Here is a 26,391-nt window from a genome sequence, read left to right on the forward strand (position 1 = left end):
CACTGTGCGCGTCTAGGTAAACATTAATGTTTTTGAACGCTGCTGACGCTTAATGGAATTCTTGGAGTTAGTCACAGGGCGTGGTTTCTGGCAGACTATAGAGACCCTAGATCAGAGGAGCTCCCCGTGATTAGCTTGTTGTTGTCGTTGTAGCTGTAGCGTAACATTTTTTTATCCAAATGGTTGAGACAAAACTCTGAATTTGCTATATTGCTAGCCTGTTAAACGAAACATTATACTTCAGTTCCCGTGCTATGTATGAAGAACAAAAGAGCATCGATATAATGTAGGAAGAATTTTTCAGCTTGATATAAATCGTACGGTTTGGAACAAGGGGACGTGTAGTGCGATGCGATCAGAAGATAACCGTGGGTTCAATAAATCATTCTATATTGTCCCTGCCTCAATATAACAAAGAGAAGAGATTTAGCCTGCATGCCATTTATCGAGAGACGAAAGATTCTTGTTTCAGAATACGATGAATTTGAAACACTCTTTCCGCGTATCTCCGTTTGAGGGACTGTAATTTTGTTTAAATGTCTGACAACGGGTGATGGCTGCGTACTGCTGCTGGAGAATAGTTTCCCACCAGCTAGCGCATTAAGGACAACCTAACTAATTAAGTTACCATTCAATCCTATCAATCCTCATCAATCCTATCAATCCTATCAATCCTCATCAATCCTATCAATCCTATCAATCATCCTAATCCTATCAATCCTCATCTGCAGCTGCAGCAGCCGATGGGAGTAATTAAATGTAAAAAAATACACCAGCTGTCAGTGACAGGAGGTCAAGCGAATGTGTGGGGCTTTGCATTCCACGTCATTTGCTTGAGAAATTACTTAGGAAAACAATTTGTTTCATTATTTGCGAAAACCAGTATTTTTTTACCTATGTGTCGTCCTGTAGAACGTGTCAGTTTGGGTCGATTTTAAAAGCGATCGTTTGGTTTCCACTTAGAAAACAAACTCGGAGCAATCGAAACGATAAAGCAAACCATTGAAGGATGTTTTGATCGGAGCACCTTCAGTGCGATTATGCGATGCAATCAAGAGCCAGACGTCGTCACGGTGCTGATGATACGGGTGATTCATTCGCTGTAATTACCATCGGGTCGGACGGACAACCAACCAGCAGCAGCAGCAGCAGCAACCAGATACCGGAAGAGCACTACCCCGAGAAGCCCAAGTATCCGGCACAGAGTGCGGCCAGCAGTTGGTTGCCAGCAATATCGCAACGTATTCTTGCCAGCGTTACACCTGCCGCTGCCGTTGCCAAGGCGGAACCGAAACACGGTTGGCAAGCGGGAGCAACCTCCTCCGAGCAGGAGGTCATCCGTCCGTGGGACGACGGTGAGGACGAATTTGGCGGAAAAGAGAACCGGGTTCCCGAATTCACCATGACGGCGCGCGATCGTTCCGGAGAGTTTGCGAGCGCGATCCGGTCGCTGCAGGGGCGGAACATACAACGGGCCGTCAATTTGAAAGACCCGCGGAAAGCGAAGCACATGCAGAGCTATGCCGAGTTTATGATGATTGCGAAACACATTGGCAAAAACATTGCCAGCACGTACACGAAGCTCGAAAAGTTAACATTACGTACGTACATTTGGCCCGGAGCGTGCGTGACTTGGCGCATTTACTAAGGGGTTTTCCCGTTTTCGTTTTAGTTGCCAAGAAAAAGACACTATTTGACGATCGACCGGCCGAAATCCAGGAGCTGACGTACATTATTAAAGGTGATCTGAACTCGCTGAACCAGCAAATTGCGCGATTGCAGGAAGTATCGAAATCGCAACGAAAGTCCACCAACGGTAGGCATTTACTTTCACATTCCTCCAACATGGTCGTGGCGCTGCAGGCCAAGCTGGCAAACATGAGCTCCGACTTTAAGCAGGTGCTGGAGGTGCGCACGGAGAACCTAAAGCAACAGAAAACACGCCGCGACCAGGTATGCATTGTCCGTTGCGGACAGAACCCCTGATGCAGCGCGGAAAGTAATGATGCATTTTTTGCCCTGTCCAACAGTTCAGCCAAGGGCCCATGAGCGGTGGATTGCCACCTTCGACGATGCGAGGCTCCACGCAGGGCAGTTTGCTGCTGCAGGAGCAACAGGACCAGGTGTGCATTGAGATGGGATCGGGCGGTGCCGCGGGAGGCCGGCACAATTCGGAACGGGTTCCGCTTTTACAACAGCAGCAGCAACAGCAGCTGGTGCTGTACGATGAGTCGGACAGCTACGTACAGGAACGGGCCGAAACGATGCAGAACATCGAAAGTACGATCGTCGAGTTGGGTGGCATCTTTCAGCAACTGGCCCACATGGTTAAAGAGCAGGAGGAGATGGTCGAGCGGATCGATGGCAACCTGCAGGACGTCGAGCTGAACGTGGAAGCGGCGCATAGCGAAATTCTGAAATATTTCCAGTCGGTCACCAAAAACCGCTGGCTGATGATCAAGATCTTCGGTGTAGTGATACTGTTTTTCATCTTTTTCGTCATCTTCCTGGCGTAGAGTGAAGCGTTACGCTACATTTTCTCACTGGTTCCGGTTTTGTTTTCCGTCGCTGTAAACAGATCTTGCGGCGATCTTCGTCCTGATGTATGTTTTCTGTAACGCTCTGGCTCCGTTGGATGCTGGTGGTGATAGATGTAAACGAAATGTGTAATAGAAGACGAAGTGTATTGTAATCGAATTGTTTGTAAATAACACCGATAGCGCATGGTATGTTGTCCCAAGGGAGCAAAAATATATGAATACTATAATTTTAACAAAACACATGAAGGTTCTAGAAAGGTTGCGCCGAAAGAAATACGCTAAACGGCCGGTGGCTTTGATTTTAGTCCATTTATTTAAACTTCAATAAATTTAATGTCATTGACAGCATCATATCTTTTAATGCTGTTATCATGCTTTTCTTTTTGTTTCGGTTACGCGGGCGCGCATCACCTGTGGCCCATCCGGACGCTCGTTCCTAGTCTTGTTCGTCTCCTAGCCGAGCCGAAACTGTGAGTGAGTTCTGGCGGTGTGTTTTGTGGTGCACTGTGCACCCCATAATGTCTCACTTTCGATCTTACGCTACAATGCTCCTGTTCCGCCCCATTGTTTGTGTGTTTTGGACTACATACTTTCTAGACAGTTGTGTTGTTTTGCTTCCCATTGTACGTTTTGGTTGTATGTATTTACTCCGACGCCGTTGTGTGTGTATTTTATGAGTTTCACTTACTGTTCGCTATGTGGATGAAGTGTCTATTAGTTTTTCCCCCCTTGTAACATACAGGGACTTCGGTCGTTATTGTTGTTTAAAGTTGATTACTTTTTGTTGTCATACTTTAACTTTACGAGAGTGTGTTTTTCTTTGTTGTTTGTCTATCTGAAGTTTTTGTTTTGTTCTCTTTATTCCGTATATGATGTGGCGCTTTCTTTTCGCCTTGCGCCTTGCCGTCTGTATTTGTTTTTGGTAAGATTATATTTTGTTTCCCTCTACTTTGTTTAAGGTTACCATAAATCAATTGTTGTTAGTACATGCGTCATTTAAATACAATATATTACAGGTAAAACACGGGGGCCCATAAATGGGCCCTTTTTTTGTTACGTTGTCTCCCGTCCGTTCCGTCGAGCTGCCTTCAAGCGGTTGGCATATTGGTTTTGTGAACAATGCGAACACTTGTGCTCCTCGCCACCGTTCAGCACTTCGAGAGTCGCCTCTCCTAGTGGGTATCGTATCGTGGTCAAAAGCGGCCACGTTAGCGACATATTCGTTAACGAAACGCTGTGGGTTGTGGTATTAAGGTATTTTTTATTATGTTTCTTCTGTTGCCACGTGCCTCATGATTGAAACGGATGAAACAGCCGGACTAACGCGTTGTCCGTTATGAATGCCGGCTTTAAGACGAATAGTACTGTGTCTGTATTCGACTAGAGAGTCGATTAGCTCATAACCTGCGCATTATGCTTTGTGTGTGTGGTATGGTTTTGTGAAGTGAATGTTGTTTGTTTTCTATTTATTTACTAAATGTCCTGCTGCACCGTTGATATTCGAAGAACTATTTCTACGTCCAGCTGACAAAGGGCATATAGAGAGCTACACAAATGAAACAGCCGAGGAGGAGGAAAGTGCCTCTAAGTAAATTTAATTTTTAGAGAGATTTTTACCGATTCCCGCCTGGTCATGTTTTTTTACTTCTTTTATTGCCTTGCACTGAATGGTGAGAAACGGAATGCACATGAACGGTTGTTGCCGTACTAACGTACGCGTGAATATTTGAATTCACATGTTGAACCGTCGCAGTATGTTGTATTATGTTTTATAATGCCACGGGTGTGTGCAGGAATTTCTCTGCTTTGTGCCCATTCCTGGGGGGATGTATTATGTTTTGGGGCTGAAGGCAAACAAATGAAAGAACCTTCTACTTCTAAGAAGTCCGAACGACATGTTCCAGAACACCAATGTTCTCTACTTGCTAAGTATTTCCGGCTGCCGCATTGGTTAAGAATCATCGTTTTGCCCTGCTCTTCTCTACTTTTAAATTAACCACAATTCGGCGATGCGTTGAATTTTATTCATATCAAAGTTTATAACTATTTATTATCATAACGACTTTTCCTCGTGTTTCTGTTTTCCTCTTGCTTTCAACGCAATCGCATCCCTCGAAGCGTTTTTCAGTTTTTTAATTGTTATCCCGTACAAGAAGAAGTCCATCTGCTGCTGCTGCTGCTGCTGCATCGGGGTTCAGAAGCTGGCAAAGCACAAATCTGTACCGTTCTAAGGTCGTGCTCTTCAAAAATGGTGTGCTTTGTGCGCTTGGTTTTTGCTACGGTTTGTTATGCTTTCCACTTTACGTGCTTTTAAATGCTAACGCAGAGCGCGCAACGTATAAATCGTTAACAAAATCGCGAGATAAATTCTATTGCTTTTTACCGCTTTTTGGGAGCCGGATACTGCGCTATGCCACGTGCTCACGACCACCGGTTTATTCTAAGTTGTTGAAGATACTAAGCTACGCAGAAAGTTACTTTCTTCGCGAAAAGTGTTGATGTTGTTTACTGGACAGTCGTAATTCCGTGAAGTATGCCCAAACGGAAGCATCTACTTCTTGTTTTTACTAGTTTCTTCATAAACCTAACACGGTGCCCGAGCCCGCCGAATATTTATGCGTTACTACGGTTGCATTGTTTTTTTTTAATTCGCGGCCGTTTCGAAGGTGCAACTAAAAAAACGTTCGCGCACGTGGAAGCCTGCCGATTCCGCTGAAACGGTGAAACCATACAGGAACGGCGCGTTGCGCGGTTAGCTTGCAACCCTGCAACACAGAATGAAGACTCTCCGGCTTAACTCGAAAACGGCGGACTTAATCGGATATACAAAAGGCGTAGTGCGTAGCAAATGTTTGCAAAGTATCCCAACTTTGAACTGGTCTCCGGTACATTGTAAGTGTTTCAGTGCAATCTCTACGATAGTATCTGCGTCAAGAGGACAGTCTCTCACGTTTTGCGGGCTAGTTTACTAGGTTTTGTCTTTTCTTTTCTTTTTGTATAAAACTTTGTATTGCTATAATGTATTTGTTTCTGGATAGGATACTTGCAAAGTTGACAGCAGCAGCAATGCCGCTGGGAGTGGCGCGTGCTGGAGTAATTGAAGATTGCTCCATTCACCATTAGGACTAAACGACAAGTAGTGGCTCTCATCCGAGGTTGCATTCCGCCTAGTGAATGATGGGATGAATATGTATGTTTTTTGTTCGCTTATCTATGCAAGCTACGGTTAGTCCTAGTCGGCGAGTATTGGGAATAGGTTTTGTTCGCGTCCAACGACCAGCGCTGACGGCTATCCCAAAATCACCGGTTTGCAGTAGCATAACGCCAACCCAAACAGTGCGCAAGCAGGACAAATTCAAAAAAAAAAAACGAGCAAAACAGTCCGAATGAACGAATTACAACGTGGCACAGCTGCCGAAGTACCAACTGAAGAAGGAAAAAACAAGTAAACTAACGAATAATCAGAACAATCGGTTGAAATCATAATTACTCTACACTTTATTAATAAACCAAAATCTATAACAACATATTTTTGTTTTCTTTGATGAGAGGTTGAGTAAAATAAATACAATTTTTATAAATCAATTTCGCGATAGTCTTTGCTGTAACTTCTGTTGTTCTTCACGTTTTTTTTGACCGGTTTTTGTTCGCTGCTGCTTGAATTGTAACGAAGAGGACTTATTTTCTTTTAGTTTAGCATGTTGTTGTTGTGGTTTCTCTTTTCCTATATCGATGCGGTTCTTCTGCCCCGGTTCTGTATATGCGCGGTCGGTGGCGACGGTGAGCTGTGTTTGCCCCAGCATATTTCTATACGTATGCGCATGCACTTTTACACTAATTTTATATTTCTTCTTATTACAGCACTGAACCGTCCGCCCCGGTTGCGAATGTACGGAACAACGACCCACTACTCCGTTCGCACGTTCTTTCGGAGATTTATTTACTTTTAACAGTGGAACCACTTTTTTTATATCGAATACCACTGGCAGCAGTTACCTCCTGCTACATCCCTTTCACGGAACCCTGGGATCCGCGAAGGGTACCTAAGTAGAGACTGGGGTGTGTATGTGTGTGTGTGTGTGTTTCAGTGTGTGGGGTATGTGATTTTGTATATGCGATTGCCATCGGATCGAGTATCGCCGCTGTTACCCGCGAGCTCGTCTCGCGCCTGTAAGCATCACGATGTGCACGTGGTGTGTTATCAATATCTTAGTTTCAATTATTTGTTGCCTATATACGCTCACGTCATACACGCCTAAATGTAAGATTAAATCTCTTAGGACTTGACTTTACTTCAACGTTTGCTTCGCTCATGACCGTGCACAACGTAGGTCGATTCGATTACTATCTCTCTTGCTCTACTTTTTGCGCCAATCACTCCGTCTAGCGTGTCCACCGGAGTGTGCACATAATCACGTTCACTTTCACGCTGCTTGCTTTTGATTTCATTTGATTGATCCACTTTGAAGCGGAATTTCGCGTTTCTACCAACCACGCTCGGTTAATTTCCCTAAATTTCGCACGTGTTCTTCGCAATTACTATGCCTTTTCCACTGCTCGGCTCGGCTTGTCCGTTATGCTGCTGATGATGGGAAGGGACTTTGCTTGTGTCTCCTCGATCTCGATGGTGTTAAAAACAAGTCTGAAAGAAAATTGCCAGTACGCAACATCCGCTCCGCTATCATCGCAGCATTTCTCGCATTAATTGTTTAATGTTTGCCTTTTGTATTCCAATGTTTTGCTTTCAGCGCGCTCAGCGGCTACAGACATTCTCGTGACACGTGTACATCGGTCTAAAGACATCACGCAACGCAACCTCGTCTTTGCGGGAAGGTGCCTTGCGGCGCCTAGGATCAGTTATTGTAGTGAGATTGTGAAAATTCGATCAAGTGGGCTATGGAAAAACCAGGGAAAAGCCAAAACGAACAGTTTTGTCAAATTTCGCTAATAAGGTCGGATAGTAAGCATGAAGTTTTCCACAATTTCCACTGCCTCTTTCTCTCTCTTACACACACACACACACGCACGCGTGCACGATGCGCATTGTTACTACTAATTTACAATTGTTCTAACAGTAAAACGATCGTGTTTCTATTACTTTGCCCCGAATTCGGGCGCGGTGCAAGAGTGTTCAGAGAGTGAGTTCACTTTCTCGATGCCAACAGGGACATACGACACGTGAAGAGCGTGATTGGTAGCAACATGCCACTTTATGCACAATGTTCTATCATCAATAAAGGTCACGTAACACATTTGTCCCATCTTTTAAGGATTTTCTCCCTGTTCTTCGCCCCATTGTCGCTGCCGCTGCGCCGGCATCGTGTGGATCCGGAAATAAAACAAACACTTTACACGTACGCGGAGAAAAGGGAAACGAGAAGTGGAAAAGACAAGCATGGGGAAGAAGAAAAGTAAAAGACACAACTAACTTGTTGGCCCGAAACCGAAGGAAAAGTCCTTTTGTCCTTTGCCGTCGGTTCGCTTGCACATGATCGAACGAATTATCCGGCTTTTGGGTGGCGCGGCGCGTTGCAATATCATTTCATTGAAGCCAGAGTGATCAGCCCGAGCTTGCTCATCTGTTATTCCCATTTCTGTTTTGCTACTCTTCCGCCTCCAATCGGGGGTGCAGTCCTTCACGTCGCTCCCGCAGTCAGGCGCGCGCTATGGCATTAAACGAACACCTTAGCGATGGCGTCGGCGCCCGCACTAGCGATGAACGGTTTCGAGGGATGAAACGCAACGTCCAGTATGCTTTCGTCAAACTTTTTCCTGTGGGCAGTAATCTCCTGGACGCACGTTTTGTTGTCCATGTGCCAGAGGCGAATCGAGCAGTCGTGCGACCCGGACAGCAGATACAACCCGTGGCCATCGATGGCCAGGCTGGTGACGGCGTCGAGGTGGGCGACCATCGAGTGCACCAGCGAGCCGCTGCCGTTGTCCCAGAAGCGAATGTGGCGATCCTCGTGCGCCGTTATCGTGACCGGTAGCGTCGGGTGGCTGATGACCTTGTTGATGTGCTTGCCCAGGTTGCCGCTCATCTCCTGGCTCGCCTCCAGTTTCACCACCTGCTTGCCCGTCTCCGTGTCGTAGATGATGCAGTGCGTGCTGCTGTACGCGACGACGATGCGGTCGATCTGATCCTTCACAAAGTCCACCGACGTCGGAATGCCCTCGGTTTCGGACGTGAAGGTCGTGCTGTTGGTCGGAATCTTGCCCGACGGTGACCAGAGCTTGACCGTGCCGTCGGCCGAGCACGAAACGAGCGTGTTCTTCGCGTGGTTGACCGCCAGACCCCACACCGCGTCCGTGTGGCCGTCGATCGTGCAGCGCATCACCTCCGGATCGTAGCTGTCGTACGGATCAATGTTCGAGCTCGGCAAGTTCCAGCAGTTGATCGCACCGTCCAGGCCACCGGAGTAGCACTGCTCGCCGCTGGCCGACATCGCCAGGCAGAGCACCGCGCCGTTGTGCGAGCGGAACGTGTAGAGCGGTTCCACGTCGAGACTAGCAGACTTCTTGGCTGGCACGGTTTTCTGCAGGTTCCACAGCTTGAGCGTGTGGTCCTCAGAGGCAGTGATCAGGACCGGTTCCTGCGGATGGAATGCCAGCGCCCGCACACCGTCAAAGTGCGAGCGGAGCGTGTACTTTGCGTTCCACGTCTTGCGGTACGGTTCCTTCGTGTTCGACACATCGTACCCCGATTCGGTCTCGTTGTTCACCGTCAGCTGGGCAAGCTCCCCGAGTGACGAGTCCACTTCCTCGTCGTTCCCGATGCCCGGTATCGTCGGATGGCGCGGCATTACTGTTTTGTTGTAGCCTTCGGCAGGAAACGAAAGGAAAGGCATCAGTTATCAGTGTTTAACACACCATCCGGCCCCTCTTCCCGGCACCCAGCCTAAAAACACACATGCGCGACTGATGGAGGATGATCGTTGCTGGGCTGTGAAGCTATTTCTGATTCTGTCCTTCGTTTGATCAAATTTCATGAGACCTTCTCGTTTGAAGTCCAAGTTAGTGTTAAGACGGCAGAATGCAACAATGGAAAGTGAACTGAACATAAGTTCGAAATCGGACACGAGATGATGCAGAGAGTTGTGTGCATACAAAAAACAAAACCGTAACAAATGACAACGGACGCGCGCACAGGATGCTTCCTAGTTTTTCGTTGGAGATTTCGGAAAAGAAAAGTGCTCTTCCACCACCCTGCTTGTCGCCTACCGAAAAGCGACACCAATCACTCACCAGCGTATAGATCATCTCCAGAGTCGAGCTTGTTACTGTCATCCATAATAACATCCTCACCTTCTGTTAGTGGATTTAGCTCGTTGATTACTTCATCTGCTTCGGCATCAATATCTGCGGGTGGTCAGCACGCCATTACGGAAGCCAGGAGAGTCCGCCACCATCGCGTGGTTGCGCGTTTCATCGGGCGATCATTGTTTATACAGCGATCGATTGATCGATCGTGAGAAGGACAAGCGGATGCGGAAAAGGAGACAAGAAATGGCGGTAAAGTAAACACTCCGATTGTTCCACTAAACGATTCATCGGTGCCCGCTTCAAAGGGGACGTCGTTTAGGCAACCAGAAAAATAGCCGGCACGTTGCTTTGCCGAAACCCTTACCGTCATTCAGGGTGCTTCCTTTGGCTTTCCGTTTGGTCGTTTTCATATCCGTTTCATCATTGTCACCGACCACGTCGATCTCGTCGGAGACGTCGTCGTCGTCGGACATTTCCACATCTTCCCGGGCCAGGAACTCAAAGTTCGCTATGACCGCCGCTTCCGAGTCCAGTATCATCGCTTCCGTCACTGACGACGGTTTCTTGGCCGGCGTTCGGCGTCCTTTGGTGGCGGCGGCGTGTTGACGGGCCGGAAATACGAGAAAAGATGAGATTATAAACACTGCGCGTGCGGCGCGGCTGGTTGCGGAACGTCTTCCGTTCATCTTCCGCATCGGCGCGTACCTTGAGACTCGCTGGCACGTTTGTTCGACTCGGTCCCCCCGTTAACGTTCGGATTGACGTTTTCCTCCTGCTCGCTGTTGTTGTTCAGCCCGAGCAGCGAACGCACCCGATTCGAGCGGATGTCGATGATTGTGTCGGTGTAACCGATCTCCTGCAAATACTGACGTAACAGCAGCCGGCCCTGCCGCCAAGTAATGTTCGACACGGAACTGTACGGTACCTCCGGATCTGGGCAGAAGCGCAAACAAAGATTGGGGAAAAAAAGTTCAGCCCAAGCTCTTGTGGAAACCAAAAATAGGCTATGTGTGGTGCTTACCGGGAGCAACTTCGGTTCCGATTCCCGGTTCGTCAGTCGGTGGTTTGATATCGTTCATCGGCGGATCGACACCGTACTTTAACCGATGGAATTTGGCTCGCTCCTGCTTGAGGGCATACTCTAGCATCTTAATGCGCCGTATAAGATCGGACTTGAGCGACTCCTGGCCCTTCCGTTCGCCCACCAGCACGGCTATTTTGGCCTGAAAGGTAGAGTTAAAAAAGAGTATATACATTAGAAAACACAAATAAACGTTCAACTCGTCGGGCATGGCTGAATGGTCAAGCCAAAACAACCGGCAGATTGCGCTTGTGGCATGTGGTTTGCTATTGTAAAACATAAACTACGAACTGAACCATTGTTTCTTTAGTCTCCATGCTGGTGCCTGACTGATACAGACGTAGCCGGAAGCGAGCCTGAAAGGAACACATCCTTTCTGAATCGAAGGTATCAAAACCACGTAATTTTCCGTATTTAACCTTATTCTAACCTAACCGTCTTTTAACGAAAAGTGCTTCGTTCTAACCAAACGTTAATGGAAACTGTAACACGCTAGATATGCGAACCTACGAAAAAATCATTACGTTCGTGTGTTGTAAGCAATTGAATTATCCACAGAATATCATAATTTCCCGATTCCGCGGCCTAGTTCCACAGTCCCCCACACGCCAACTTCACGAATCACGTCGGTTCGAGTGGAGAGACAGTCCACTATCGCACCTTTTTATGATAATTGAATATTTGCTTCGACGGAAGACCGGAACGGGCCAGCGAAACGAATTTATTACGGTGCCTATTCCAGGATTTTCACCCATAAACCGATGTCCACGCGCACGGAACGCACGGATGGAAAAGGGAGTAATAAATAACGATTTTTTCTCGAGCCACTCGAGGCAACTTATGTTTACTGGCAATATAAATTCATTGCCCAAGGCTTTCCCGGGGAGCGTTCTAGAGAATCTATCATATCGTACACTTCCTTACGACCACCTTAATGTTTAGTGCGTCTTCTGAGCTTTACTCGAAGCTTCATTATGCACGGCCAAGGGGGACTTCGGAGAGTAAAAGGCGCCCAACACGCGTCACACTGCACAACACTACACAACTCTGTTACATGAGTTCAACAACACACAGAGACAGAGGCACACGGTCCCGATACATACAGATTCATTTTCCGGAAACACGCAATCTACGCACAGTCAAAGAAGTCACACACTAGAAAGACACGACACGGGGGGCTTTTGGGACTGTCAACCATTCGCCAGGCCAGTCAGCCAGGCCAATAGAGTGAAAACAAAATCGGGTGGCCGTGGGCGCGCTGGGTGGCGCCGCTCGAAGATGTAGCTTCCTCGAAGAGGGTTCGAGGTGTTTTGTTGCGATGCGAAAGAAAAGCAAATTTTGCACAAGACAAACAACGAAACTCCGACGATGGTGGAGGAGCGAAGATCCGAACCGGAGAACGGAGTGTGGAGATGAGGGCGAAAAAATTGAAACCCGGCGCCAAGGAGAGAAGCGAGAAAGAGACTGCTACATTGCAGCAAACAACTCAAAGTAATGGCAATCACACCTAAACAACACGTGGGGCATTTCGGGGGCCACCACCACCGAGCGTCTCGTCGTCGTCTATGCGCTTCCTTCCACAATCATCTTTTTTCCGATGCTTCGGAGAGGCCTTTTGGGCTCAGTGGTTCAGCAACTTGAATAAACATTACCGATTGTCCATCACCCGGCATGAACACAGCATTACTTTCGCCTATGCTGAGTGCGTTCGCTTGCTCCCCACATGTTTCTAATGAGGCGCATGTTTCTCTCTTTTCTATTCCTCTACACCCTCTTTGCTTTGATTACAACTTTTTGCGACCTGAGTTTTCTTCTCTAAAGTTTAGGGATGCCAGGGATTCGATTCCTTTGTTCTTGTTTTGTTAGTTGCTGTTGCGACAAAAATTATCATCATTTGGAAATTACTTTGGGACGAATTAACGTACGTGGGATGAATCACGTCGTTGTTCACTTTGGTGTTAGTGCGTAAAGCATTTTCTTCCCGAGTAAATAAAAAAAATCAGTCATTATTTATATCGATACGAAGATCGATACATATTTTTAAAATAAATATTTTCCCCACAAATTATTTTAGACTGCCAAGAGCGTTGCCTTTCCAAAAAGAACCTTTTAAGGTCAATAAATAATTGTTTGTATAAGCAAAACCATCAAGATATAACAATTAGCGATTCAATGTCCCACAAGCTGATGACTCGTTGTTCGATTGCAGCATCGTCGTAACTTGTCTAAGCTCATCCACACACAGACATCACTATGTTAAACTTTGAAACTTCCAACTTCCAGCCCCAACAAAATGACGCTGTTGGGTTGGGCGCCGCTCCATAGTCAAACAAAACGCTTGCTAATTGTTTGATGAACGCGCACGACGGATCTTAAACGCACGTGGACTTTAAACGCACGAATGATTTCGGTAAAAGAATTTCATTACTTCTCCACCACGTAACACGTGTCGGGCGTTCCCAGAGTGGCCAGAGAGTGTAACAGTACGTTCGCACCAAACTGGTGGTAATTGTGGGTTTTTCTTTTCACTCACCACCGACCACAGACTGATCCTTCACGCAGGCTCCACCGTATGTATTTTGGAGGTTAAGGTATTGCTCCTCTCTCCTGACACTCGATCGACAGGCGGGTTGTCCGACTGTTTTCCACAATCACCAAGCACAATTGGAGGAAATTAAAAGGAAATACAATCTTCAGACGTCGGTAGCAGCATCAGCCCGGCATGACACGATGAAAGTGAAGTGATGAAAAACGATGGCCAATTTGGCCGCCGATCGAAACACGAATGGCAGAAAGAATCGAATTACTAGCTACAATTAGCAATGTGATAAAAGTCTCTGATAACATAACCGTTTTATGTTGAACGATTGTGGGCACACAGTCAGAGTCAAAGAACTCAACAACATTACCGTAAAATGAATGCTCGTGGCACATTTTTATGCTCAAAGATAAAACTGCAGAACCCAACGCAGCTTGCGCTTCATAATCTCTCCCCCGCTGCGGAAAAGCTAAGCCGCAATTTTCCGAAGCGACAGCCTCGCAAGTCAATGCCAGCGAGGGATTTTGTAGACGAACATGGATTTTTTGTTCACTTTCCATTTCCATCCAACACCTACACCCCTTCTGGGGCACCTCAGCATTGGCCATACTCTGCTCCCTACCTTCACTTCCACTCTCGGTTTCGGGGCCTCCAGAAGATCGTTCATCGAACTTACAACGGAAAGGAAACATCGGAGCCAGTGAGTGTGGCTCACCAAAATTGCTGGATCGATATCGAGTAATGAGTTTATTAATGGTTAGCTCATAATCGTCCGCCCCGGCCGGGACTGGATAAATGCACAAGGCGCATGGGGGGGTGCGCGGATTTTACGGTTATTTCATTTCACTTTCGCCCAGCAATCCGATGCTGCCCGCCGGTAGATTTGCATCTCAATTTCATCGAACGAAAATTACATATATCGATGGGAGAGGGATCGTAGATATTGTGCCACCCCGAGACGCATACATTTGAATCTAATGAACCTTTGGCCCGGTGGTTCCAAGCGGTTGTGTGGCAAAGGAAAATAAAAAAGGGTATAAAGTATCAAAATTTCTTTTTTTTTTATCAAACAAATTTTAGGCAATACAAATATGAAACGGATTACTTTTTTTTCCTATTATTTTTGGTCCTGATTGGTAGTTTGCATTCTGATGAATCCATTAATCATATCGTCTAAACCCTTATAACATGCTCCTCGAAGTACTGCATGATGATTGGTTAATTGCTGATGGATGAATTATCCTATTGTAATACGGAATTTTGTTTAAAAAGACGTTTACCTTCAAGAAAGATTACTTCGTTCATCCAATTTTTTTTAGGCTTTCGAGAGAACACAACTCAGAAAGCTCACTAAATTAACAGTTCCATGCCAGAAATGCATCCCATGCTTATTTATCACACGTTTATCTATATTTACTGATGTTGATTTCTTATGTCCAGCGAGCCACAGTATGTTGACACGATATGGATGGATGGGTTTCCTGGAATCGTTACACGATCATAAACGTTGCACACGGTCAAAAACCCGACAGTATGAGCCCCGGTTTGTACAATAAATATGTTTTCACATACATTTCAAAGCCTCCATCCAATCCATCGCTGGATTAATTTTGCATTGCGATTACAATTGATCACAAAGATGATCAAAGACGAAATCAATCCTACGGAACACTGGAGCATTGTTGTAGACCACGATCGTTCACACGATAATCAACCTTCATCATTAGATGCTGGCGAATTGATTGGCTTTCCCCTCATGCGGGAACCGACTGCCGGTGGCATGTGTTTCGGGGGGACTTTTACGAGAAGTGCAGCTCTCGAGTGGCCTCGCATTTGTCTGACATTTGACTGGCTGCGACTGCCTCAGACGCCGTGTGCTGCTGGTTCATCGTACCCCACAGACCGTGTTGTGACCGTGATAGTGAAAAAAGGGAAACAAAAACGCGCTGAACTTGGGATCCGAAGAGACAAGAGAGGGGACCGTGTCACGTTCGTTCGTGTGAAGGTGTTGCTCTCTGTTGCATGATCCTCGCGCCGCCAAGAATCGGCGGCGCCATCATCGCGCGGGGATAGTGGAGGAAGCATGTTTTTGCCACCCACAAAAAACGAAAACTTGACGATCACACACACACACACACCGCGCGCTTCCGTGGAGTGTTTTCACGACAGCACACACTTAAGCCACGAACCGCTACAACAGCAGTAGGGCCGGTCACCAACCGACCGCCTGCAACCGTGTGGCCCGCCGTGTGTGGGACTATAATTTTAGAAACACAATCGCGCGGCGCCTTTCACGAAACGCACACTAAAGTGAGGTTGCCTTAGGGAGGTAAGTCTAGATAAAAATAAATGCCCAGCCAAGCCAAGCCACTCTCGGCGGCTAAACTTCGCTGGCGCCTATGCTGCTACTCCACAACACTTCAAACCGGTGCCGAAAATGAAAAAAGACGTGCTAATGGCCGTTCGAAGAGGTGGAAAGGTGGAAGGAAATGTGCAATGCTAACGCTTCCTTGTGGCGTGGGATAAAAATCGATACCCACCATGAAGTACCGGCAAGGTCAAGTACAACATTTGAAAAATAGATGCACTAAGTAAAGTAACATAATAATTCCGATCGCTGTGGGGTGACTAATCCGCAACGGAATCCATAAGATGGCGTAGAAATTCAACAAAAAAAATTAAAGCAAAACCCAAATATCCGATGTCCAACACCACATATCTTAGAGGTTAGCGCTGAATGGCAACAGGAAGTTGGCAAGTTAGTGTTTCCAAAACAGTTGCCGAGGCACGATTGGACGTGCAAATAGAAAATAAACGCCCCTGGACTGGTCGGTGCCGGTCGGTTTGCCAAAGATACAAGCTTGAGGCAGTTAAGTAGATGGTTAGTGCAATGTAAACACCGTTACTTCCTCCCGTGGTCAATCGTGAACCTATCGCATGGAACTTCCGATGTCGATTGGCACCAGGAATTATGTTTGCATGTTGTGTATGTATACACCACGGATGTAATGTGTTTCTTCGTCTTTCTGCTAATGATAGACCTTTTCGTAATGTTTGTAATTTAAAGGATATCTGGAAAGATTCCATAAAAATATCGCAAAGCAATTGCAATTGTAATATATTCAAAAGGTATTAAAATAAAACCTATTAGGCCAAACATACATCAAGCAAATTCCCCATGAGTGATATGGCAAACGAGGAAGAAATATATGATTTTCATATACACAAAATGTCCTTTTTAGATCTAAAGGAGCTGCCAGGACGGTTTGTGTAACCCAAAGGTTAAGAGCCTCAAAGCATAAGAAAAGCCCAAGGACACCCTGCAGTAACACTGCAGGTCCGATCTAATCTATCGTGTTCTTGAGCTTGACCGGAATGAACTAAATCAAAATACAGTGACCTACGACGGGCTATCGGAGAAGCTCATTACAACAGTTAGTTGCTAAATAAGCCACAAAACGTTTCTACGTCCCCTCTAGATACATAAAACATAACCATGCCCCAGCCACGCCCGTTACTAATGCCTCGTCGTATTCGAAAGCTCGTACCTTTTCCGGGGCGCCAGAGTGATTTTTCACATCGCCAAACCTAGCCCCCATCCCCGATCAGATGCCGGGGTGTCCTTGTTGCGAATCGTAGCCACCAGCAGTAAGGCAACCTGAATGATATACGATCCGTCACCGCGGACGCGCCGCAATATTATGCCCTTTTACAACATGGGTGTGCGAACGGCACAGACAGATCGCTCAGCACGTTCTAAATATATGATGACGGGCGGTACAGCGGTCTCTAGTTCCGAAAGGATTCGCGCGCGGCGTGGGGACCCCGTGGCTCGTTTTAATTAACTTACGAAATATTTATTTCAGCACACATGCACGACCCGTCTACCAAGTGTGCAACGACGACGAAGAAAATCGTCGGATGCCCGTGGATGGGTTTGGGAAATTAATAGCACATTCAAAGCATCACCATGTCAGTCCACCATGAGAGACGCGTGCTGTCCAAAATCAAAATACAGTACACCTCTTTGATAGTTTCGAACTCCTGAAGGGAACTGTAATTCATCAGACACACACACGCATCGATGGGTCTTTTGGGAGAAAAGCACAAAAAAAGGTTCACGAAGGCAACCACTTTCATCCATCAGCCGAAACTAATTTGGCTAATGTAATGCAAACAGCAATAGTTGCCCACAAGCATGGTTCACACCTGTGCCCGGTGGGTGTCTGATGGTTTCATGAGCCACACACGTGCGAGCCATGGAAAAGCAAACGATATTCTCTTGAAGGTGATACCATTCTACCGGCCCAGGGAATACTTAGGGTCTGGCGCTCATGATATGCTATGTAACCGAGCGCAGCGGTGAGCGGTCTTATCACTGCGAAAATCTCAGCAGAATCGTTGCGTACTAAGGTTGTTTATTAAATTTTGCCGGTCGATGTCAGAGGGCGCTGCTACGAGCCCAATTTTTTTTTGTATTGGTACACTCTTCGTATGAACGAATGTGAAGCTTCATTTCAATCGGTTGCTTAATTTTTTTCACAAGCCATTTAGTATCGACGTGTTACAGTATTTTTTACAATGAAAAAAATCAAGTATCGTGGAGTCATTTAGTTTTTACTTTTGGAAGGTTTAAAAGCAAAGAAGATTTATGATTGAATGTTAAAAGTATGTCAGGACACTTTACCTTTAATTACGGGGTTAAAAGTATTGGGTTTCAGAAAGCTGTGTTCACCATGGGTGCTGAATTTGCTAAAAATGGTACAATGCACCCTGTCACAATAGCATCTTGAAAATGGCAAAAATCCATCAATCAAAGTTCGAATTGTTGGAGTATCCACCGTCCACCACCAGATTTGGCCCCTAGCGTCTTCCATCTGTTTTCAGACCCAAAAAATCATGCGTCGAAAGCGATTTTCCATCAAATGATGACATCATGGCGTATTTTGAAGGCGTTCCAGTTTTTCACTTCAGGGATGGAATTTACAAATTTGAGTCTCTTTGGAGTGTAATGATGTTCAAGAAGGCCATACTGAATAAAAAAGTGTATTTCAAACCATAAAAATGTGTCATTCTTATCGACCCGCAAAACTTAATAAACACCCTAGTATATCAGAGGATTTTTTTGCAAAACCTTTCACAGGTGTTACGAATCCTTATACCGTTCTATGTCGGTTCGATAGCGTGGACACTAAATCCTAAAAGCAGCTCTTCATCAAAGCCAGAATGATGGGTTCACATTCAAACGAGCTGGATTCCGGAAGTGCACCAGCCAGTGGAAGAATGCCAATCAACCTTAAATTTCTATCCATTCGCCGACCGTGCTCCGTGTACTCATATCTTCTCTCTGTAGCTCGGGTCTCGGGTACGATGAATTGTCCGACGTATTACATTAACATTCCGATCGATTTACGTACCCATTCGGTAAACCGTAAAAGGCAGGTGGTTTAGTGCCGCAAGGTAGTGGAGATGTAGCTGAAACCAGCATTAGATTAGGGCCAGCGCGATTCGTTTTACTATGCAGACAGCGGAAAAGCCATCGTCACCTTGGCACGTTACCACACGACGCGGGGGGCATCACCATCAGGAAGGAGCAGTGAGTGTTGAGCGCCCATAAAACATCGTTTTTACCGCTCTCAGCGTAGCCGGTCGTTTGCTACTCCAGGTGGCGAACCAACACAACTGTAAACGGGGTAGTTGCGGTGGCGAGTAACTCGCGCGGGTCCACAGGAAATCGATTGGTGAAATGTGATCTAAAAACGGTAACGAACGAACCAAGTCAAGCCAACGAGACCACCACCACCCGGCCGGCAGCCACCCGGTCTCGCGCATTGCCGGGCAAAAGCTGCCCCCAACTATGGCAAATCCTTGTACGAGGCACTCCATGCTGCTGCTGCCGGGAATCTGCTCTGCTCCACTGCGGCACGGAATCCAGAGTAGGTCATTCAACAACCAACTTAAAGCGTAGTAGTGGTGCCGTCGGACGGGCTTCACACTAGGGAAAAAATAACACTGCAAAAAGGTCCTTGTGTGGCAGGGAACACAAATAAACCCCTACAACGGGCGACGGCGGTGCCGCAGGAGACGGGAGCGAATTCGCTCGAAGGCGACGTTATTAGCGCAAACACGCTAATGAGATTTTCGTTCGAAGCTACCAGCAGGTCCACCAGGGCGCACCGGAACGCACCCCAACAAGGAGGAGGAGATGGCTCAGTTTGTACCCGACATTGCGGACCCCACTCTCTAAAGGTAAGGACCTCGGACCGGACGTGGCTATTTTAAGCGGTGCTCCTCCGGGAGATAGATGTTTCCTTAAACGATAGTTCAGGCCGGGCCGGTGACAGAGGGCAACGCAAGTTCAAGTACTGCTCTCTCCTGGTGGCCGGCGGCTCCAGACAAGAATGAGGAGCCAATGGTGCGAGTCGACGGCTTCCGACGGATGCCATAACTTGATTTGGTGTGTTCCTTGTTGTCATGCTTTCACAATTAGACGGAAGAAAACTCAAGGCTGGGTTCACTTTTAATTGGACCAATAGGAAGTGTGCAAGGGGAGTATTTTAAAAATACTACACAGTAAATTGATAGAAATTAGCAACATCTAACAAGCATTGGAAACGTTTGCCGTACCTTCGAAAACCACATATCAAAACCCGTGGTCCAAAGGCAACTTTTTAACCAGGCGCGGACAGGGATCCTCCTATCGATGGTCTCTGGTCGGCGTGTTTTATCGCTTGCCGTGATACACATCGGCAGCACACACAGCCAATTATTTATGCCACTCGTAGTGGTTCTCTCTGCTGGCACAACATTGTGACGGACGGTTCGTTTGGCAAAGGGGGTGCGCGCATCGTACGATTGTTTAAATTGGTGTACTTAAAAATGATGGTCCGACAGGGTGGTGGCAACAACATTCGCGTTACAGCACAGCACTGCAAAACCGAACCCTCAACAACAACGGGGCCCACCGCGTTTGAGCATTCGAAATGGGATACGAAACTATGTTGAGATAATTTCCGGTTCTACTTATTTGTACGGTCGCCAATGTATTAAAAAATGTCCTGAATTGGCTTTCACGAATTTTGCAACATTATTGGATGGTTGGTATCACCACCACCGACTTTAATTATGTATTTCTAAATTATTCTGCTTTGAAGTAGGACATGCGAGGATTGAACTTACACGATTAAAGAAATTTTAAGACTAAAAAGATCACAGGTTTATTAATTGGAATCAATGTTCAAAAAATTAGGCTAATAAGATTGTTTCTAACCGCACATTGCAATCTTACGTCTAAAATTTGCCATTATTCCATTGGTAAATTTAATTAAAAGGAAATAATTCCAAAAAAGTCACACGTTGCTCACACAAGAGCGATAAATCATTGTAACTTCTCCCTGACGTGCGCAATAAATACAATCACTCGCCGACGCGAACACAAGCGTGATTGATAAGATGATAGTAACCCTTGCTCTTCACCCCAACCCGTCAGACAAATGCGCGCTTCTTTTGCCCGCCGTCTGCCGCGGGCCCCGAAGACTGATTACGCGCGCCATTACTCTAAGGATAACTTTTTTTCCTCCATTTTGCATCATTTGCGCACCGATGATAACAGCGGAACAGTTGTTTTTATTTGTGTTTGTGTGTGCAGTAATGTTCGCCTCGTCACCGGTACGATACACAATGCTATTACGTGACGGTATGCGGTCCCTTGCAATCTGTCCCGATAAGCTGTTTAGTCACATTGTTGAAACTGACTTGCTGCTGCGTATCGGCGGCGTGGCTGGAAGAAATTGCAGCCTTGAATGACCTTGCGTGCTTTGCATGGCCATGTGGAATTCAAGGTAGGCCCCAGAGTTCCGGCCGATGCCTGAAGTATGCCATCGAGGCTGGCTGGACGTTGGGGAACGCCCCACTAGGTGTTATGTGACCTTCTGTGTGCCATCGTGTGCTCGGTGATGATAAAGTGACTTTCTCTAACGTAGGCGGGCGTAGGCTTATCGGTTATTATCGATCGATCGCTGCCAGGGTAAAAGCGAATGCCATGTTCCAGTAAATGGCCCGACTCTTGTTTCGTACTACGTCACATGATTTGCATTAAAGTACATAGTGCCTTTTGCTGTTTCGAAGAAACGTTATAACATTTTCTGCTTTACTTATTACAAATGGCCATCATTATAAGCGATGGAGTTGGGTGTTTGGGGATTGGTGTAGTTTAGTTCAAATTTTTTAACACTAACGCAAAGTTATATCACAGCCTGGTGCGTGACACTGGAGGCCAATTTATTAGAATCTCACCAAATTGACAATAGTATCATAATTTGCAATGAATCCCTGTTAATGCTTGAGCCTTGTGCAAACTTTAGCGTAACTAACTGCTGAATTGTTATCTGGATTTTAAGGAAGTTAATAGATAAACAGTGAATTATGCAATTGAGGGACTTCAAATTTTCATTCTACGCCGTGGTGAATGCCTGTATAATTTTATCACAGCCCACCGTCACACCCGGAGTTCTTTGGAGCATTCAGAACCCGATAGAAATAATTAAATGTAGCCATAAACACGAAATGGGTTCGCCAGGGATGCATGCCCACCACCCGATTGGCTCGTTGGCTGACCTTACCACCGTCGGTGCGCGCCTGAACTCATGAATGGGATCGACAGACTCGGCATAACATCATAAAACCGGTTACGCGATATGGTCCTTGATTTCAGGCTCCCTCCCCCAGAGTAAGTGGCACGAACACGACTGCGACTGACAGCATGACCGTTTCTTAGAGTGCCACCGTCTCAACCAAGACCCAGCTTTGTGGGACACACCGTCGGGACCGCAAACCTCTGGCGAATCGCGCGCTCCGTGAGCTTTCTCGTTCCGAAGTGGTGAAAAAACTTTCTACGCTTCACTGCCGATTACGGCAGCGTTTTGTATCGTCCGGGCTCCGTCGTAGCTTCTTTAAAATTCGACAAACAACCATGAAAGAGTACATTCGATACGGGTTTTTGGTTTGCTCCAAAGGCTCCGCGGGTTTTGTACACTTCATTCCTTCACTACTTCAAACTCTCAGAAGCAGCCGTTGTGTGGTATGTGCACTTTTTGGAAATCCGTACAGTAGGCGATGAGCAATCGCAAACTCAAGACGTCAAGCGTCGCGAGTATCGTTTGTGAATCTTTCGTCATCGGCTGCTGGGATTGATCCCGAACGGGGTCCGGAAGATTTCAAACGGGCGCTGTCACGGAACAGACGGCGCGATTGGCCATCGCCTGTGTGTGTTCTACGGCTTACGAAGCAGCATAATTCGTTTGCCGTCTGGCTTTCGTTGGTCTCGCTCCATTTGCGTACTCAGCGGCGTACCAAGCGCTCATCATCACGCGTGTTCGCAACCACTTTCCTTGCGCATTGCTTTTCTGCAAGTTAGTGGATACGTAGGAGCCTGGGCGCAACTATCGGTCGGTAGACCCGCACTTACTACAAGCCAATCGATGTTTAATTTAGCGCGGACAGTATAGATAAATTGGAACAATCAGTCGGAATCGGACGTTTTTAAATGTCTAAAATAACAATTTATAACAATTATTTAAAAATTGTGTTTAGTGATGAATTCATTCAATAGAAACAACAGGCTTTTTCCCAAGTTATTAGAATCCATCGAATTTATCACCTTGGGCCTGCAACTAGTGAAACGGCGGACATGATCGTTCTAAGACACTCTACTAGAACATCAGGGAAAGGGCAACGATTGCATGAGAGAGCTGCTAAGAATAACCGTCCTAGATCCGCAGGGGTGCCTAAAAACATATCGCCGCCACCCAGTAGTAGTGCGAATTTCGTCTCGCAAGTGTTTTCGGTCTTACCTGCAGCTCTGCCCGATCCACGTCCCATTGCGATCGCTCGAGCTCGAACCGTGCCCATTCGTGCTGGATGAAGTGCAGTATGCCGGGAATCGAGTACTGGGTCGGTGTCTTGTTGCTCTGGTCATCGCAGTTACCGGTCCCGGTTAGGCCTCCGCCGGCACCCCCAGCCACCCCGACTCCTCCCTTGCCGCCCAGGCCGTTGCCGGAGCCACTGTTGGCCATGTCACCGAGACCGCCGCCGCCGCCGCCAACGCCCTGGCCACCTCCGCCGACACCACCGATTCCGCTCAGCTGGCCAACGGCACTACCGCCACCGTTCTGGTGACCGAGCGAACTGTTGTCATCCATTCTATCTTCGATACGCTTAATTCTCATGACATGTCCACCATCCGTCCGGGAAGCAAAATGAAATTCGGAGTACAACGGTAGCGCACACACCCTGGTGCCGGGAACCGACGGATTTGCGCTCACTTTCTGGCCGAGCAAAGGGACAAAACACAACGACAGGCACACGCGCTGCCCACGGATTCGCCGCTTTGCTCTCGCTTCTCACCAAAGGCCACTGCCTACTCACAAGACGTCACCACACGAGCCACAGAGCCACGGTGTGTGTTATGTTTATGTGCTCGGGGTTATGTTGTTAGCTGGTTGATGCTGTAGAATGGAAAAGAGATGAAAACTAACGTTCACTGCAAACGCTCAAAGCAACCGTATGTTTTCTTAAGAAACATCCATGAAAAACTTGCACAACAACATCCTTTTCTCACAATGCACCCAGTAGTAGAGGTAGACATAGTATTGTAGCGTCGGATCACCACACACACACCACCACACTTTGGTTCCATTCATAGTGAACTTCACGTCACGTCCGGGGATTAAGAGCATGCGGATGACAGATACAGGAGTAGGCGCTTCTTCACGTACTCATCGCTTTACTTGCTTCTCGCAATTGATTTAATTTCAGTTTGATTACCAACGTTTCTCATTTTACGATACTTTCTTGGCTTCACTACTCTATGCTGCACTATCCTTTTTTCTAATCCTCTCTCGGTCTATAATTTAGCCACCGATCCCTGGTAATGCATTTTTACCTCACTAAACCTGTAATACCCTGTCGTGCACGCACGGACCGGGCTTCTCATACTAGAATATGCGACACACCGCACACTATTCGATGTTGTCACGTCAAAAATGTAATTACGCACCCCTTCACACACACACACACACACATACTTCACGTGCTTTACGAAGCACAAAGCGGACGTTGCGAAAAGGATTCCTCGTAGCAAGGGCGACAAGCCAGTGAAGCGAAAAAGAAAGGTTAAGAAATAGAGGCACAGATCAAGAAGCGATTTTCGCGAAGCGTTATGATACAACCTACGCAACGTCTGGGCTCGCTTGTAGCCTTCACCACCAACCGATGGTGACGGCGAGGGGGGGCAGGGATATTGATTATGTGAGGGAATTGTGCAACTGTAGCTAAAGTTTAGCAGCGTAATGCCGTTGCCACGGGATGACAGCACAATTATCACGCCTCTGACGACCGGCTCTTGTTGGTTGGCGGTGAAGAACCTGGTCGTCTTGGAAATGGTGCAAGAAAATACATGGAAAGCCTATTGGCACAGTATGTGACTGTGCGGGAAAAGGCTAATTCAAAGTCAGAATACTACACATTCTTCACGGGGGCGGAGACCAGCTGCGTCGTTTTTGCGAACATAATCCCTCACTTGATTCAATTCGCGAACGCATACAAGTGCGCTAGTGGAACACACACACACACACGCACGAACCCACACATGCGTATGCGAACACACACACTACACGAGGCTAGCGAAACATGAAAGCAGCACGGCCGACTTGACTGGACTGTTTCCCTTGATTACACAATGCCGCGGTCCGCGGTCGCCACGGTTGAAAGGTTGACGTTTTGTTCCGAGGGAGAAAATTGAAAGGATAAGGAAAAGCGAAATAAATTTCTGCACTGGTTTGCACCAGTTTAAAACTCGATCCTTTTTTCGATCGATCACCATCGCGATTCGACACCACTTTTACTGAGCACACGAGAACACGCAACAGCAAATTACATCAAACTGTCGAAAAGAAGATCGTCCCAAGGCTGGCTGGGTGACTGACGTGCACTTCCGGTCTTGCTCCTGACATCGAAGTAATGGTTCGTTCGCAGCCACAGCTGCAGTTTTCGGTTCCATGGAGCTGCACGATTAACCTCCTTCAAAGAGGTGAACAATAACGATGACGACGACACACAGTGACGACGATTTTCCCCGTCGTCGCAGCACATGCACGGAAGAACTAGTTCTGGGCGAGGGGTCGTCATCCTCCGCCCCACACTTATGCTGCGACGAGGAGCCTCCTGCTCTCCGTCCGCACGCAATGGCGAGGAGCGCTCGACATTTTTGCCCATTTTTTCTTCTTCTCGCCCATCGAACCTATTTTCACGCCACTACGGGATCGCTCCACCCGTGGTCAAACGACTACGGCGACAGTGGAGAAAGGGCGAGTGAAAAACGCCACATCGGTTCCACCACACCACCACGGTCGCCCGCACATTCGGACAGGAAAAAAGCCAGCCTGCCAGCAGCGTAGGGTTTATCCGTTTCCGTGCGGCCAAACCGACGGTGACCGACCTTTTCGTTTAGCGAACGTTTTTTCTGCTGCTGCGACTGGTTCTACACGATGTTGGGAGTACTTCTTTTCCGTAAAGATTTTCCCGTTTCCTGCGAACCAACCACGGCCGTGGTACACTACCAATCGTTCTTTTTTTTTGCTTTTGTTGCCGTCGATACGGATTGGGGCTGTCGCGAGTGCGGCGAAATATTGCCGGGCGACGAGCGAGACCGGGCGAACCCGTTGCTGGGAAGATGGCTGTCGTTACGGCCAGGGAAGAGTGAAACGGCATATGGCGGTAGTGCGAGCGAAAACGAGGCAGTACTGAAACTGACATCGGGCGAATATCGCGACAAACAGTAGGCTATTTTCTGAAAATGTTTCATGAAATAATTTAGGCGAAGTTCTGTAATTTGATATTTTTAGCGCTGTAATGTAACGAATTTGAATTAAGTTGCTCATGTGACATTAGGGCATGAATTTACTCTTACT

The 26,391-nt window shown here is 47.0% G+C and overlaps 2 protein-coding genes across 3 annotated transcripts; one reads left to right on the forward strand and one right to left on the reverse strand.

Annotated features, from left to right (window-relative positions):
* Positions 1-804: 804 nt before the first annotated feature.
* LOC128271905 (syntaxin-5) lies at positions 805-2,762 on the forward strand. The gene is made up of 3 exons (XM_053009586.1): positions 805-1,601; positions 1,673-1,953; positions 2,031-2,762. The coding sequence occupies exons 1-3, from the start codon at positions 1,046-1,048 to the stop codon at positions 2,514-2,516; spliced, it is 1,323 nt and encodes a 440-aa protein (XP_052865546.1). The 5' UTR covers positions 805-1,045; the 3' UTR covers positions 2,517-2,762.
* A 3,252-nt stretch (positions 2,763-6,014) lies between these two features.
* LOC128274766 (striatin) lies at positions 6,015-26,009 on the reverse strand. 2 transcript variants are annotated; one of them, XM_053013069.1, is made up of 7 exons: positions 25,920-26,009; positions 23,275-23,928; positions 10,825-11,026; positions 10,509-10,736; positions 10,168-10,386; positions 9,846-9,899; positions 6,015-9,360 (listed from the first exon to the last, which is right to left on the reverse strand). In XM_053013069.1, exons 2-7 carry the CDS (start codon positions 23,647-23,649, stop codon positions 8,213-8,215), a joined length of 2,226 nt encoding a protein of 741 aa, XP_052869029.1. In that variant the 5' UTR covers positions 23,650-23,928; positions 25,920-26,009; the 3' UTR covers positions 6,015-8,212. The 2 variants fall into 2 exon arrangements, with proteins under 2 accessions (XP_052869029.1, XP_052869028.1); XM_053013068.1 differs by having other exon boundaries at positions 9,786-9,899.
* Between the last annotated feature and the right edge of the window lie 382 nt (positions 26,010-26,391).

This window comes from Anopheles cruzii, chromosome 3, assembly GCF_943734635.1.
Source record: "Anopheles cruzii chromosome 3, idAnoCruzAS_RS32_06, whole genome shotgun sequence".
Classification (NCBI taxonomy): Eukaryota; Metazoa; Arthropoda; class Insecta; order Diptera; family Culicidae; genus Anopheles; species Anopheles cruzii.

Coding starts and splice junctions, on each gene's coding strand:
- LOC128274766 (XM_053013068.1), bottom strand. CDS start 23,649: ATGAGAATTAAGCGTATCGAAGATAGAATGGATGACAACAGTTCGCTC. Junction 10,737..10,824: donor CGGAACCGAAGTTGCTCCCG/GTAAGCACCACA, acceptor GCTTCTGCCCAG/ATCCGGAGGTACCGTACAGT. Junction 9,900..10,167: donor AGGAAGCACCCTGAATGACG/GTAAGGGTTTCG, acceptor GACCACCCGCAG/ATATTGATGCCGAAGCAGAT.
- LOC128271905 (XM_053009586.1), top strand. CDS start 1,046: ATGCAATCAAGAGCCAGACGTCGTCACGGTGCTGATGATACGGGTGAT. Junction 1,602..1,672: donor GCTCGAAAAGTTAACATTAC/GTACGTACATTT, acceptor TTTTCGTTTTAG/TTGCCAAGAAAAAGACACTA. Junction 1,954..2,030: donor AGAAAACACGCCGCGACCAG/GTATGCATTGTC, acceptor CCTGTCCAACAG/TTCAGCCAAGGGCCCATGAG.